Source organism: Rhinolophus hipposideros (assembly GCF_964194185.1).
Source record: "Rhinolophus hipposideros genome assembly, chromosome: 11".
Classification (NCBI taxonomy): Eukaryota; Metazoa; Chordata; class Mammalia; order Chiroptera; family Rhinolophidae; genus Rhinolophus; species Rhinolophus hipposideros.
In genome coordinates, this window is record NC_138057.1 from 80516767 (window position 1) to 80529106 (window position 12340).

Here is a 12340-nt window from a genome sequence, read left to right on the forward strand (position 1 = left end):
ATGTTACTCAAAATTTCCGGGAGAAAAGAGTGCAGCTCCAGGAGCCCAGGGTTAGAAATGAATGGGTGCCCTGAGTCCTGGGAAGCTTTGATAAGCAAATACAGCCCGGCGCTGCCGCTCTCTATTGGTTGGCCCTTCACCGCCAGATTTTGACACAAATAATCAGATTGAAAATCAGGGAGGGGAACAGAAGAGGGGGGGAGAGAGAGAGAGAGAGACAGAAAAGGAGAAGTATCTATTTGTGCAGAGAGTCACAGAGTTGACCGAGTTGAGCCAATCCCCAGAGAGTGGCTGGGAAGTCCCCACTGCAGGACCAGGACCCGCAGGACTCCGGACAGGTGAGTGCGGAGGACTCGTCCCTGCCTCTTCTTTCCATTTGCATGTCTCACTTAGATTGTTTCCAGGCAGGTTACCTAGTCCTTTTTGCACTTCTAGGAAGAATGAGGTGGGCTGGCAATCTCTCTTATGGAATGTAGCTTTCAGCCCTTGGAGCGGGAGAAGCAGGGCTGAGGAGACAGTGTGTGAGATGCCGTGAGCCTGCACAGGACTTACGCCTCCCGGCGAGAGTACAAAAACACCGTTTTCAAAACTCATTCAAAACTGGATGCAAGATATCAGCTACACGCACGGTGTGATACGCACATCCCAGCTGTCCCAGGACCTGGGCAGAGAGCGCATGTCACACGCTGAGGACCCTGAGTTGGAGCTCTGTCCCGGGGGCACTCTGACCCCTCTTTGTCTGTAGAGAGTGGGGTTGAGATAACTCTGAAGGAAGTCCCAGCCCCAGCGCCCATGGTCCCAAATGACCATCACCAAAGTTCCTGGGACCCCCGAGAGTGAGACGCCCTCCCATCCAGAGCCTACTGACGGGAGCGGGGGAGGCTGCCCTCTCCACTGCACTCCCCACAACCTCTGGGAACAAGAGCGTGGGCCTTGGGGAGTGGTGTCACAGTCTTTTCTACCTTTTTGGGGGGCGAAAAAGCAAGTTAGAGACTGGGCGTTTGGGAAAAGGTGCTTTAAAATAGGGCTTCGTAAGGGGGGACCGTCCATGAAATTGCCGTGAGTACATTCTTCTGGGGAGAAAGTCCACAGCTTTCATGAGCTGTGTGGGGGGGTGTTTGTTTGCGGTCTCTGGGTGACCTGAGCTGTATCCGCCCTCCAGGGCTCCTGGCTCCTACACCCTGCTTCGTGGGCGATGGGCAGATTTCAGTCTTGGTGGAGTGGCGGGTTTCTTGTTCTTAGAGCTGGCACAGAAGAGATTCTCGGATAAGGAGATGAGGTCTCTTCCAACTCAGATTTGGGGGTCAGTATACACGCTGGTTCCCTTGCAGACAGTTCTTGGGGAACATCAGAAAGCTACCGGGGTTAATTGGATTGGATTGAGGGAGTCACTCAAAACCCGTGCAGACCATTTTCTGGAGGTTTCAGGAGGGCTTGGGAGTGCCTATTGGAGAGCACGAGGGCTCTGGGACCAGATCACCCCAGATCACCCCCCAGGAAAATAGCCTGATCACATGCGATGCTTCACTGGGACATATCCCCTTAACCCTTTTCAGAAACAATAGAAAACCTTACCACTCTCCTCCTTAGTCTAGAGGGAGGTTTTTGTTCATTTGTTTCCAGGAATTCAAGCCAATGGGAGCTGCTTTGGTCTCTAATTCAGAAATGCTCAGGAAATGTCTTGTTCACTCATTTTTGTTTTTACTAAGATAAAATATACATAACATGCAATTGACCATTTTAACCACTGGAAGTGTATAGTTCAGCGGCATTAATTGCATTCACATTGTTGTGTGACCATCACCACCATCCATTTACAGGACTTTTTCATCTCGCAAAACTGAAACTCTGTCCCCATTAAACACTAACTCCCCATTCCCCACCCCACCCCCAGTCCCTGGCACCCATAATTCTATTTTTGGTCGCTATGAATTTGTCCACTCTAGGGACCTCATGTAAATGGGATCGTATAGTATTTGTCCTCTTGTGACTGGCTCATTTCACTCATAATGTCTTCGTGGTCCACCTGTGTTGTAGCAAGTGTCAGGATTTCCTTCCTTTTTAAGGCTGAGTATGATTCCATTGTAGGTATATATCACATTTTATTTTATTTATCCATTGATGAACACTTGAGTTACATCCATCTTTTGGTATTATGAATGCTGCTGCTGTGAACGTGGGCGTACAAATATCTGTTCGAGTCCCTGCTTTCGATTCTTGTGGGGATACACCCAGGAATTGATTCACTGGCTTTTGACGTTGCATTCTCTGAAGGTAGGACCTCCTTCCAAGTTTCAAATACAAATAATGACCACTCTCTGCTCCAGCCCCTAAAATGACCCACGCTCACTTCCTCTGACTCCTACATGGAAAGATTTTTTTTCTTTGTTTGTGTTTCCCCTTAAGTCACGTCTTTAAACATAAAGGAAGTCCAAAGGGTCCTCGGTAGCCGACTCTGAGAAACAACGGAGTCTTACCCAACCCTCCCAAAAAGGGAACCCAAGTGATGAGTTTCTCAGTCAAGGTGGGTCAGTCCCGCGCTCAAGGTCAACGAACTGTGCATGGGATTTTAGAGCAAAAGGGAAGTGTAGAAATCTTAGTCCAACCATCCCTTCTGAGAGATAGGAAAACCAAGGCCCAGGTTGGCGGTTGATGTGGTGAAACCCAAGGTCACAGAAGCAGACAGCCCTCCAGAAGCCTGCCCGAGGCACCTCTGTGTGTAGGAAAATCACAGACCTGCTGTTCCAACTCCTCCTGGAAGCTGAGGTGCAGGGTCGCTCCCTCACTTCAAAAGCTTCAGCCGAGATTCTGACTCAGGGTCAGGGGACCCTCTATCAGGATTGGGGGTTTTTGAAGAGATGTTAACAGTGAGTCTCTTTCCGGAGTCCGATACCATCAAGGTCTCTGTTTTATGAAGAAATCTTCAGCTTCTTTCATAATCTCTGCTCTTAGCTCTTTCTCAGAACGGGTTTATGTGAATCAAAACGGTGTGGTTGTTAATTAACTACCATCTAGGTGATTGGTTCCTGTTTTTTTTGTTTGTTTTGTTTTGTTTTTTAAACTCCACTAACAGAGTCCAAAAGGAAGTTCTGTGGGTGCAGGTGGCCCCCACGGTGAGCTCACGAACCTGAGAGAGGGCTATTGTGTGTGGTCCTGAGTTCGAATTAGCAGACGTCTAGGGTCTCCTCGGGATCTGAGCCCAAGGGGAGGCCAAAGCTTCCCAAAGGAAGTCTGTTCTCTCACCAAAACACTTCAAGGATTGCTGTCGGGCCTCTTGGGTTCTGGAAAAGAGGCAAAACTCAGGGGGATTTGGGTTTCCCACCCTTTTGCCCCCACAACCAGCCTCTCCTCCCTGCTCCAGGCAGGCTGTCTTCATCCAGTGCTGAAAGGACCACAGGGCGATGAGCCCAGCACGGGACCAGAGGTCAAGTTCTCACAGGACGGGCACTGGCCTGGCTCGGCTGTAAGACTCTGGCGAGCCCCTGTCCTCTCTCAGCCTTGTGTCCCCCATGACCTGGGAAGGCAGTCACGGCTTCTCTTAACCCCAGTAGGGGTGATTTGGATTCCATGACATAACACACCAGGGAGCTTTAAATGCCCCATTTTCCTCCTTAGCATGTCAGCTCAGTTCCCTCCAAACTAAGTGCCCACCCCGTGGTCTGGCGATCACGAGCCTGGAGGCCTGGGTGACTGAGTCCCGCTCTGCCCTGGGACTGTGAACCAGTCTCTCGGTCTCAGTTCCTCCTCCATAAAATGGGGTGGTAGGGGCTCAGCTCACTGCCAGGACTAAGGCAGCCAGGACGAAGCAGAGCGCAGCTGCAAGGATTTCCTAGAGTTTGGGCACAGCGGCTTCCATGCCTGCCTTTGGTTCTGGTTGATTTACTAATAAAATACCATGTAAAAAAACAAAATTCATCTTTTGCTAGAGAGAGCCCATGGTGCTTGGAGGCCCCCCAGGACAAAGGGCGAGGGGAACCCAGCTCCCTAGCTCTCTCCCAGTGTGGGGGTCTCCTCTCAAACTGCCCACGGTCTGGCCTCCCCATGGGGTTCCTGAAGCCAAGAGCTAGAAGGGGGAAGGAAAGGGGCTGTGGGGAGCCCCAGCAGTGAGTGGGGGTGGCAGGAAAAAGAATGTCCCAGGGAGATAAGGCCACTGTGGTCGCCTGGCAAGCCTGGGGAGGACAGCAGGGCCGGCAAGCCTGTGAGGTTAAAATCTGACAGCTGGATGGGACCCCACCCCCATTTCGGAGCTCCGAGGGACAGGGCCTGGAGCACGTCCCTGCTCCTGGGCCAGGGCTTGTTCCCATCCTTAGAATGTGGGCTGACATAGTGCCATCGCCCAGTGCTTCCTGCAGCCCAGGCACCATGGGAGCACCTCACACCCTTGTTGGTAATAAATGAAGGTCCTGTCTTCCCCCAGCAATCTCAGGGGGTTGGGCGTTGATCTGGACACTGAGCTGCCGCAAGGAGGGCCAGGCCTGGGCTGGCCCCCAGGCAGAATGGCCTCAGCCCATACTCCGAATGCCCCTGGGTCCCTCTTCTGCCCACTCTGGGTCATCCCCTTGGGGAATGGGCGACTCCCAGCCCGTTCCAAAGGCAGAGCTCCAAGCTGCCCTCTGTAATCTCCCTCCTCCAGTGGCCTTATCTCCCAGGCCCTCGCTGTTGTTCAGAAGCAGCCGTGATCCCTTTCCCGCGCTTAGCCCTATCGCCCCTGCAGCCCTGCGCGGTGGCCGGCCTCAGGCAGGAGGGAGTCCTCTGAGGCCTGGGGAACAAGACCAGCAGGGAAGCCGAAGGGACACCCCGGCTGAGCATGTCCTCTGAGCTTCTTCCTAGGCTCAGCGGCATGGGCGTGGAGAGGAGAGAGGACCACCAGAAGATGCTCTCTGGGAACAGGGATGTGAGACGTTTTGGGTGGCAGGAGACACGTCATGCCCCAGAGCGCTCTGCAGGGGAAGCAGTGGTCTGCGTGGTCCAGCTACTCGGGACAAAGGGCAGGTCTCTTCACTGATTGGGTCCTCGGTGTCCCCCCGAAGCCCCTGCCCAGTAGGTTTGCTGATGGCGGTTGGCTGGCCGGCCCACTGCACAGCTCCTGGAGTTGGGGACATTGGCCTCTTCGTCCATATCTACAGAGACCGCAGGCCTCCCGATGGGGTGCACTGGGGATCCTCTCAGCCTTGGGCCACACACACAACTCCAACCTTCCCCTTACCCCCACCGAGACAGAGAGAGAGAGAGAGAGAGAGACCTCCTCCCTCTCTGGGGACCAGACTCTGGGCTGGGGCCGGTCAAGGGGCAGCGTGCTCTGGCTGTATCAGCTTCCAGCTTGCAGAGTAACGTGGGTTTGTGATAGAGGTGGCCTTCCTTGCTGCAGCTCGCCCACCCAGCCCCCCTTTGACAGGCAGCCGCACGTAGGATTCTCTTGCCAGTACTACAAGCCTGGATGCCCCACTTGGCAGAAGAGGGACTAGAGAGGCCCAGAGAGGTTAAGTGTCTGCCCCAAAGTGCACAGCAGGTGAGCTGGGATTCTAACTCATGAGCCTCTGACTCCGCAAGCTGAGCTGAGACCACCCCTCACCAGCATCCAAAGGCCCATCCAACAGGGTGCAAATGCAACAGGATGCAGCCAATAGGGTGCAAATGCAGGTTTCCAGATGCAGGGTCCACAGTGTGTCACACATGGAGACCCCATTCCCACCCTTCTCTGGGGCATGCAGGCAGGAGCAGGCTGGCCCTGAGGTTTCCTAGAGGTTGCTGTGTTCATTTCCTAGCCTCCCTAGTGAAGGAGGTTAGGATTTAGTTGCCATAACAAAGTACCACAAACTGACTGGCTTACAACGACTGAAATGTGTTCTCGTGGGGTTCTGTGGTCTCCGAAACCAAAATCAAGGTGACAGTCAGGTCGGTTCTTTCTGCAGATTCTGAGGGAGCGTCTGTTCCCGGCCTCTCTCCTAGTCTCTGGCGGTCGCCAGCAAGCCTCGGCTGCCTTCGCATGTCGCTGCACTACTCCAGTCTCTGCCTCCACCTCCCCGTGGATTCTCCCTGTGCGTCTGTGTCTGCGCCCAAATTCCCCTCTTTTTATAAGGACTTACAAAAAGGGTCCACCCTAACCCAGTATGACCTCATCTTAACTTGATCACATCTTCAAACACCCGATTTCTAAATAAGGTCACAGTCACAGGTTCTGGGTGGCCATGAACATTTGGGGGACACTCCTCAACAGAGGACAGTGGATTCTGACTTCAGGAGGACAAATGTCCTCTGGTCCCTCCTAACCGTTCTCTCCCTGCCCCCTTGTAGGCGTCAGGTGCACGCTGACAATGCCACGCTCCTTCCTAGTGAAGAGTAAGAAGGCTCACAGGTACCACCAGCCCCGCGCCCAGGAGGATGAGCTAGTCTGGCCTCCTGCCCACGGTGAGTCCCAGCGCGGGCTGGCCCCTCGGGGCTCCCCGCCTTGCCCCCGTGATTAAGATGCAGCAGCAGCTCACTGGAAATAGTCCCCCTTCCAGGCATGGAGCAGGAGGAGCTCGGCCCATGTTGATTGAATGAATGTACCCATGTGGGACAAGGCCAGCATCAGAGTGGAGCTGGTCCAGATGAGGTCATGGGAGACCTAGGTGGGGGGTCGATCTGGGGCCAAGGTGAGGTGTTAGGGAAAAGCGAGACTGGTCTAAGAGTTCTCCAAGGGAACTGGCCTCCACCCGCTTCCCCCCTCCTGGCAGAGCCCCTGTCAGCAGCCAGAGGCAGCAACACGCAGGTGTCGCTCTGGGTCCCCCTCCTCTCGGGGAGGGAGTCCTCCCCCTGACTCCCTAGGGCTGGAGCAGGGAGCTGATGGTCCTGTCTCCCCACAGCAGCCAGAGACCAGGGCCTGAGCAACGCTCCTGCTCTCAGCACCCTGTTCCCGAACCAGTGCCTGGACTGGAACAACCTCAAACGGGAGCCGGAGCTGGAGCTGGAGCTGGAGCCGAGCTTGACCAGGATGGCCTCAGCACCAGGTACGTGGCCCCAGACCGCCAGCCGTTCCCCAGCGAGCACAAGGGGAACGGAAGGTGAACGGGCTCCTGGAGAGAGCCCGTTCTCTCCAGAGAGCAGAGACCCTTGGAGTGGAGGAATCAGGAAGGACCAGCAAGGTCGCCTGGATGCAATCTGGGTCTCGGGCTTCTGCTTGGACCTCTCCTGGATGGGAGCTCATTTCCAGACGAGACTCCAGTGTGGGGTTCAGAGGGCAGGCCGACGAAGTGGGTGAGGTGGGCACTCTGGGGTGGGGACACTTTGGGCCTGGAAACGCTGAGGAGCCACAGGAAGGACGCACATCCCCCCACAGTAAATGTTTGACACTCAAACACTGAAATCCTAAGCACATGGTGGGGAGTGGGTACCCAATTTTCAAATGAGTCACCACCAGGCCTATGTCCCACTCTCCACAGAGGATCCTGCTGTGATGTCCCAGCCCCAGGACGGGGACTTGCCACTCTCCGACTCACCCCCGTTCTACAAGCCCAGCTTCTCCTGGGATGCCCTGGCCTCGTCCTACAGCCACAGCTACCGGCAGGCCCCCTCCACCATGCAGTCTGCCTTCCTGGAGCGCTCCGTCAGCCTGTACGGCAGCCCTCTGGTGCCCAGTGCCGAGCCGCCCTTGGACTTCAGCCTTCGCTATTCCCCAGGCATGGACACGTACCATTGCATCAAGTGCAACAAGGTGAGCAGGGGCTGCAGGTGGGCTCACGGGCCCTGCTCTGCATCCCATCCCCGGCACGTTGGCAACTGCGGGTGTTCATAGCTGGGTGTCCCCTGTGCTGTGCTGTGGACGTCAAGGATTCACAATGTTCGTCACCACTGCTCACTGAGCCCTGACCATGTATGTGTCCGGCCCAATGCTAAGCACTTGACATGCATGAGCCCCGGGAGGTGAAAAAGGGGCTAAGGTTCAGAAAAGTTGAGTCACTTGCCCAAGAACACACAGCAAGTAGGTATCAGAACCAGCGTTCCACCTGGCTCTGGCCAACTCCAGTTCTTAACAAGTAGGCTATGCAGCCACTAGATAGGGCTGGAGGGAAGGGGGTGGTGGCTTCCAGGTCCCCTAGCCCCCATTTTATAGAGAGGAAATCCAGCCACAGAGAGAGAAAGGTACCTTCCCAGGACACACAGCACATACTCCAGAACTAGCAATTCAGGGCCCCTTCTCCTATACGCCCACCTGTGCCTGCACTGGGCACGGAGTGGGGGTGGGGTGGCCATGGGACCCGGCCTGGCTCCCTCTCCCCAGTGGCCTCACGCTCTGCCCCTGCCCCCAGGTGTTCTCCACCCCACACGGGCTTGAGGTACATGTCCGCCGCTCCCACAGCGGGACCCGGCCCTTCGCCTGTGACGTCTGCGGCAAAACCTTCGGCCACGCCGTGAGCCTGGAACAGCACACGCACGTCCACTCCCAGGTGGGCAGCTGGCCAAGCACAGCACCCCCATTCCCTCTCCTGCTCTGTGTTCCTCCCAGGAAGCCCCAGGGACTCTGGCTGACCCTGAGGGTGACACAGGGTCGCTAACTATCTGCCTCCCGGTCTGGGTCCCCAACACCCACTCTTAACACACTTGGCATCGCACACTATTGGAAGAGACTCTTGGCCCAGGTGGGCTTTCAGGGGCTGCACGAAGTCTGTGACGCTCAGAAACGGCTCCACCCCTGGGTTGGAGGCCCTGAGTCTTAGAATCCCTGAGTCAGGCTTAAACATTCGTCTCATCCCACTTGGCCCTACTTGAGGCAGGAGCCCCTTCTTTAGTATTCCATTCCGGGAAAGCATCTGCAGCTGACCTGAGTTGCTAACGGCCGGGTAAATATAAAAGCTCAGGTGGGAAAAGCAGAAAATGAATGCGAGAGCTTCCATTCGTGAACACGTGCCCATTGCCGGCCCAGTGCTCTACCCCCAACCCTCCCGACGGCCCTTTGAGGTCATTTCTGTTACAGATCCTCATCTGTAACTGAATCTCAGGGAGGTTAAGTGACTTGCCTTCCATCAGGTGGCTAGTAAGAGGCAGAAGCCAAAATTGGGCCCCCATAATTCAGACTCTTAACCAAACCACTGTGCAGCCCATGACCATCCTTGTGTCAGGGAACTCACTCTGGGTTAAGGGACGTGAAATGTGAACCCTCGAAAAAAACTCCTAGATCACTCGGTCCATCAGTCAGCCAACAAACATGCATTGAGGCTCACTGTGTTGGGGAGACTGTGAAAGTTACAAGGAAAAATTCCACAGGCGGCCACTCAGGCCCCAAGCCTCAGCCCCTCCTGGGAGGCAGGAACAGGGTGGGCGGCATGCCCTGGGTCCTGTTCCTCCAGTTGTCCTCGAGGCCACCCCAATGGAGTGTCCTGTTCCTCAGGGGATTCCGGCCGGGTCCAGTCCTGCGCCCAGCTTGGCAGTCCCGGGTCGCGAGGCCCCGCCTGCGCCTGACCCCCCGGGGCCTCGTTTCCTCCGGCAGGAGCGCAGCTTTGAGTGCCGGATGTGCGGCAAAGCCTTCAAGCGCTCGTCCACGCTGTCCACCCACCTGCTCATTCACTCGGACACCCGGCCCTACCCCTGCCAGTTCTGTGGCAAGCGCTTCCACCAGAAGTCGGACATGAAGAAGCACACCTACATTCACACAGGTCAGGCCGCCGGCCCAGCACTCCACCCCACCCGGCCCAAGTCCCCGGGCCAAGCCCCCCAAGGCCAAGCCTGTCCAGGGCTCAGGCATAGCCTCTGGGCACCCCTACCTTTCACTGTTAAAAGGTCCCAGCTTTAGGATGAGGGTGGGATCAAGTTACACGGTGGAGGGCTCCCTTCCAACAAGAGGGCTAGATGCTCTGTTATTTAAGTTCACTTAATGCGTAGAAAAAAAGCTGGAAGGAAACAGCACAAGTCAACACTGGTGCTCTCTGGGTAGAAGTGACACCAGCCGGTGAATTTTTCATTCATTCGTTCATTCATTTCTTCATTCATTCATTTCTTCATCCATTCATTCCTCGGCTATTTTGCACCAGAACTTGTGCCAGGTGCTGGGTTATATTGATAAACAAGATGGATCCAGTCCCTGCCCTAATCCGGGTACAAATCAGTGTGTGTGTGTGTAGGGGGGGGGGGGTCAGAATTTTATTTTTTGCTTGTCTCCCTTTTCTAATGGTTTTCTAAAGTGAATGTGGGTTGGCCGTGAGATAAAAACATAATCAAGTTCTGCAGAACAAAAGCAGGGCATCGGGGCAGCAGGCCCGGCGCGGACGGCCCTGACCCGGTCCTTGCTGCCCCACAGGTGAGAAGCCACACAAGTGTCAGGTGTGTGGGAAGGCCTTCAGCCAGAGCTCCAACCTCATCACCCACAGCCGGAAGCACACGGGTTTCAAGCCCTTCAGCTGTGAGCTCTGCACCAAGGGCTTCCAGCGCAAAGTGGACCTGAGACGGCACCACGAGAGCCAGCACAACCTTAAGTGAGGCTGTGCCCGCTCCCGGCTCCTGGCCCCCTATCCTGATGTCCCATCTCCGGGAGGGAGGCCAGCCTCACGCACCCAGATCCCCAGTCTCCTGGAGGCAGCACTGGATGGGAGTCTTCCAGCTTGTGTTCAGACTTACAAAAGTGCTGTATGACCTTGGGCAAATCGCTTTCCCTCTCTGGACCAACATCTCTGCTGCCAAGTGTGGGAGCTGGGATGGGTCTTTTCTGAGCTGAAGTTGTCTACAGGTATAAAAACTTGGGTGCCTTCCCCAGGGCAGAGCGCAGAAGGCCGGAGTAGCCCCAGGTGGACAGGGGTGCCAAGAACAGACCAGTGCTGGGACCCACAGAGAAATCCTTCCCCCTGCCTGCTGCCCACCATGTTGGGGCTTGGTCCCCTTGGTTTTCAGCGGGCCTCTTTCAGACTGCCATGGATGACAGGCAGAGCTGCCTCCTGCCCCAGTGGGAGGCCTAGCACCCCTCTGCTTTAGCCAGACATGCTGGCTGTGCCCCACTGCGCTCAGCTGGCCATGGGGAGTGGTCTGTGTGGGGATAGTTCTGCTGTCTGAGCATGGGGCTGGAGAAACCAGAAGTTATTGCTGTCCAAAGCCTCTTTCCCTCAATTGCTGTAAATGGAAATAAAGACACAGATTTCTTTACATTTGACCAGTATTTATTAAGTGCCTCCTGCATGCAAGCCAGTGGGTGAGGCTTTGGCGAGGGGTGGTGGGGAGCTTTGAAAGCAGAGAAAGCTAGGCAGTTGCTCTCAGATGAGTTGGGAGACGTGTGCCCAGAGCAAACGGGGACGGGCTGGACCAGAAGCATAAAGAGTCGGTGGGTGCAGCAAGACCGCAGGGAAAGGCAAGGTTAATGTAGTTGGAGGCTGTGTCCATTTCCTGTGGCTGCTGTGACAAATCACCACAAACTTAGTGGCTTCAAACAACACAAATCTATTTTTTTTGGCGGTCAGAAACCCAAAAGCGGGCTAAATTCAAGGTGTCAGCAGGGTGCATTCCCTCTGGAGGGAGACAGTTTCCTCCGTCTTTTTGGACTTCTAAGGCCTCCAGTTCCCCAGCTTGTGGCTGCTTCCTCGTCCACAAAGCACGTCACTGACATCTGCTTCCATCATCCCGTCTCATCCAGGGCTCACCTTCTTGAAAGGACCCTTGTGATGGGGCCCACCTGGCTGACGCAGGCTAAGCTTTCCATCTCAAGGTCCTAACATCGCCACGGTGGCAGCCTGGATAATGGCCCCCAAAGAGGGTCCCTGGATCCTGTGGGTGTTACATGAAATGGCAAAAGGGGCTTTGCAGACGTGACTAAGTGAAGCCTGCTGCCGCCCCTCGCTGCCGGCTGTGTGACTTCAGGTTGAGCTCCCTCCCCTGTAAAATGGTGAACAGCACAGTCCTTTCCTGTGGGTTGTGGGGAGGATTCCCCGAGACCATATGTGAGGAATAGCAGCAAGCAGGGCCCAGAACATGGTAAGTACAAGGCCCACTCAATGCTACCTCCGCCCTGAGGCCCTCCTGGGTCACTCCAGCCAGAAGTTCTTCTCCTGCCCCTTAGCACTGAGCTCCTTGGGCTCCTTACTTACGGCTCAGGACCCAGTGAACCTGGACTGGCAGTTATCTCTGGGTAACTTTCCCCTCTGCTAGGAGATATCCTCTCTGGGCTCTAGCCCTCAGTACCAAGCCTGGGCCTGGCCCACAGGAACGGATACTTCTAAACGTGTTACTTCTGGGTACCAAGCTGGTTTCCACCCATTCTCTCTAACCTGTGCAAGGAGGTATCATTATTCCATTTTAAGAGGTGGCAACTGAGGCTCAGAAAGGTCAGCCAACTTGCCCAAAGTCACACAGAGGGCAAGTGCAGACCCGGGATCAGGGTATC

General features: G+C 55.4%; 1 protein-coding gene across 2 annotated transcripts; it reads left to right on the plus strand.

The window, feature by feature from the left end:
- The first annotated feature begins 288 nt into the window (after positions 1-288).
- Positions 289-11108, plus strand: GFI1B (growth factor independent 1B transcriptional repressor). Of its 2 annotated transcripts, none has more exons than XM_081065954.1 (7): positions 289-338; positions 6295-6408; positions 6846-6989; positions 7422-7693; positions 8289-8426; positions 9368-9632; positions 10274-11108. In XM_081065954.1, exons 2-7 carry the CDS (start codon positions 6315-6317, stop codon positions 10450-10452), a joined length of 1092 nt encoding a protein of 363 aa, XP_080922080.1. In that variant the 5' UTR covers positions 289-338; positions 6295-6314; the 3' UTR covers positions 10453-11108. The 2 variants fall into 2 exon arrangements, with proteins under 2 accessions (XP_080922080.1, XP_080922081.1); XM_081065955.1 differs by having other exon boundaries at positions 9467-9632.
- Positions 11109-12340: the final 1232 nt, after the last annotated feature.

Coding starts and splice junctions, on each gene's coding strand:
- GFI1B (XM_081065954.1), top strand. CDS start 6,315: ATGCCACGCTCCTTCCTAGTGAAGAGTAAGAAGGCTCACAGGTACCAC. Junction 6,409..6,845: donor AGTCTGGCCTCCTGCCCACG/GTGAGTCCCAGC, acceptor GTCTCCCCACAG/CAGCCAGAGACCAGGGCCTG. Junction 6,990..7,421: donor CAGGATGGCCTCAGCACCAG/GTACGTGGCCCC, acceptor CACTCTCCACAG/AGGATCCTGCTGTGATGTCC.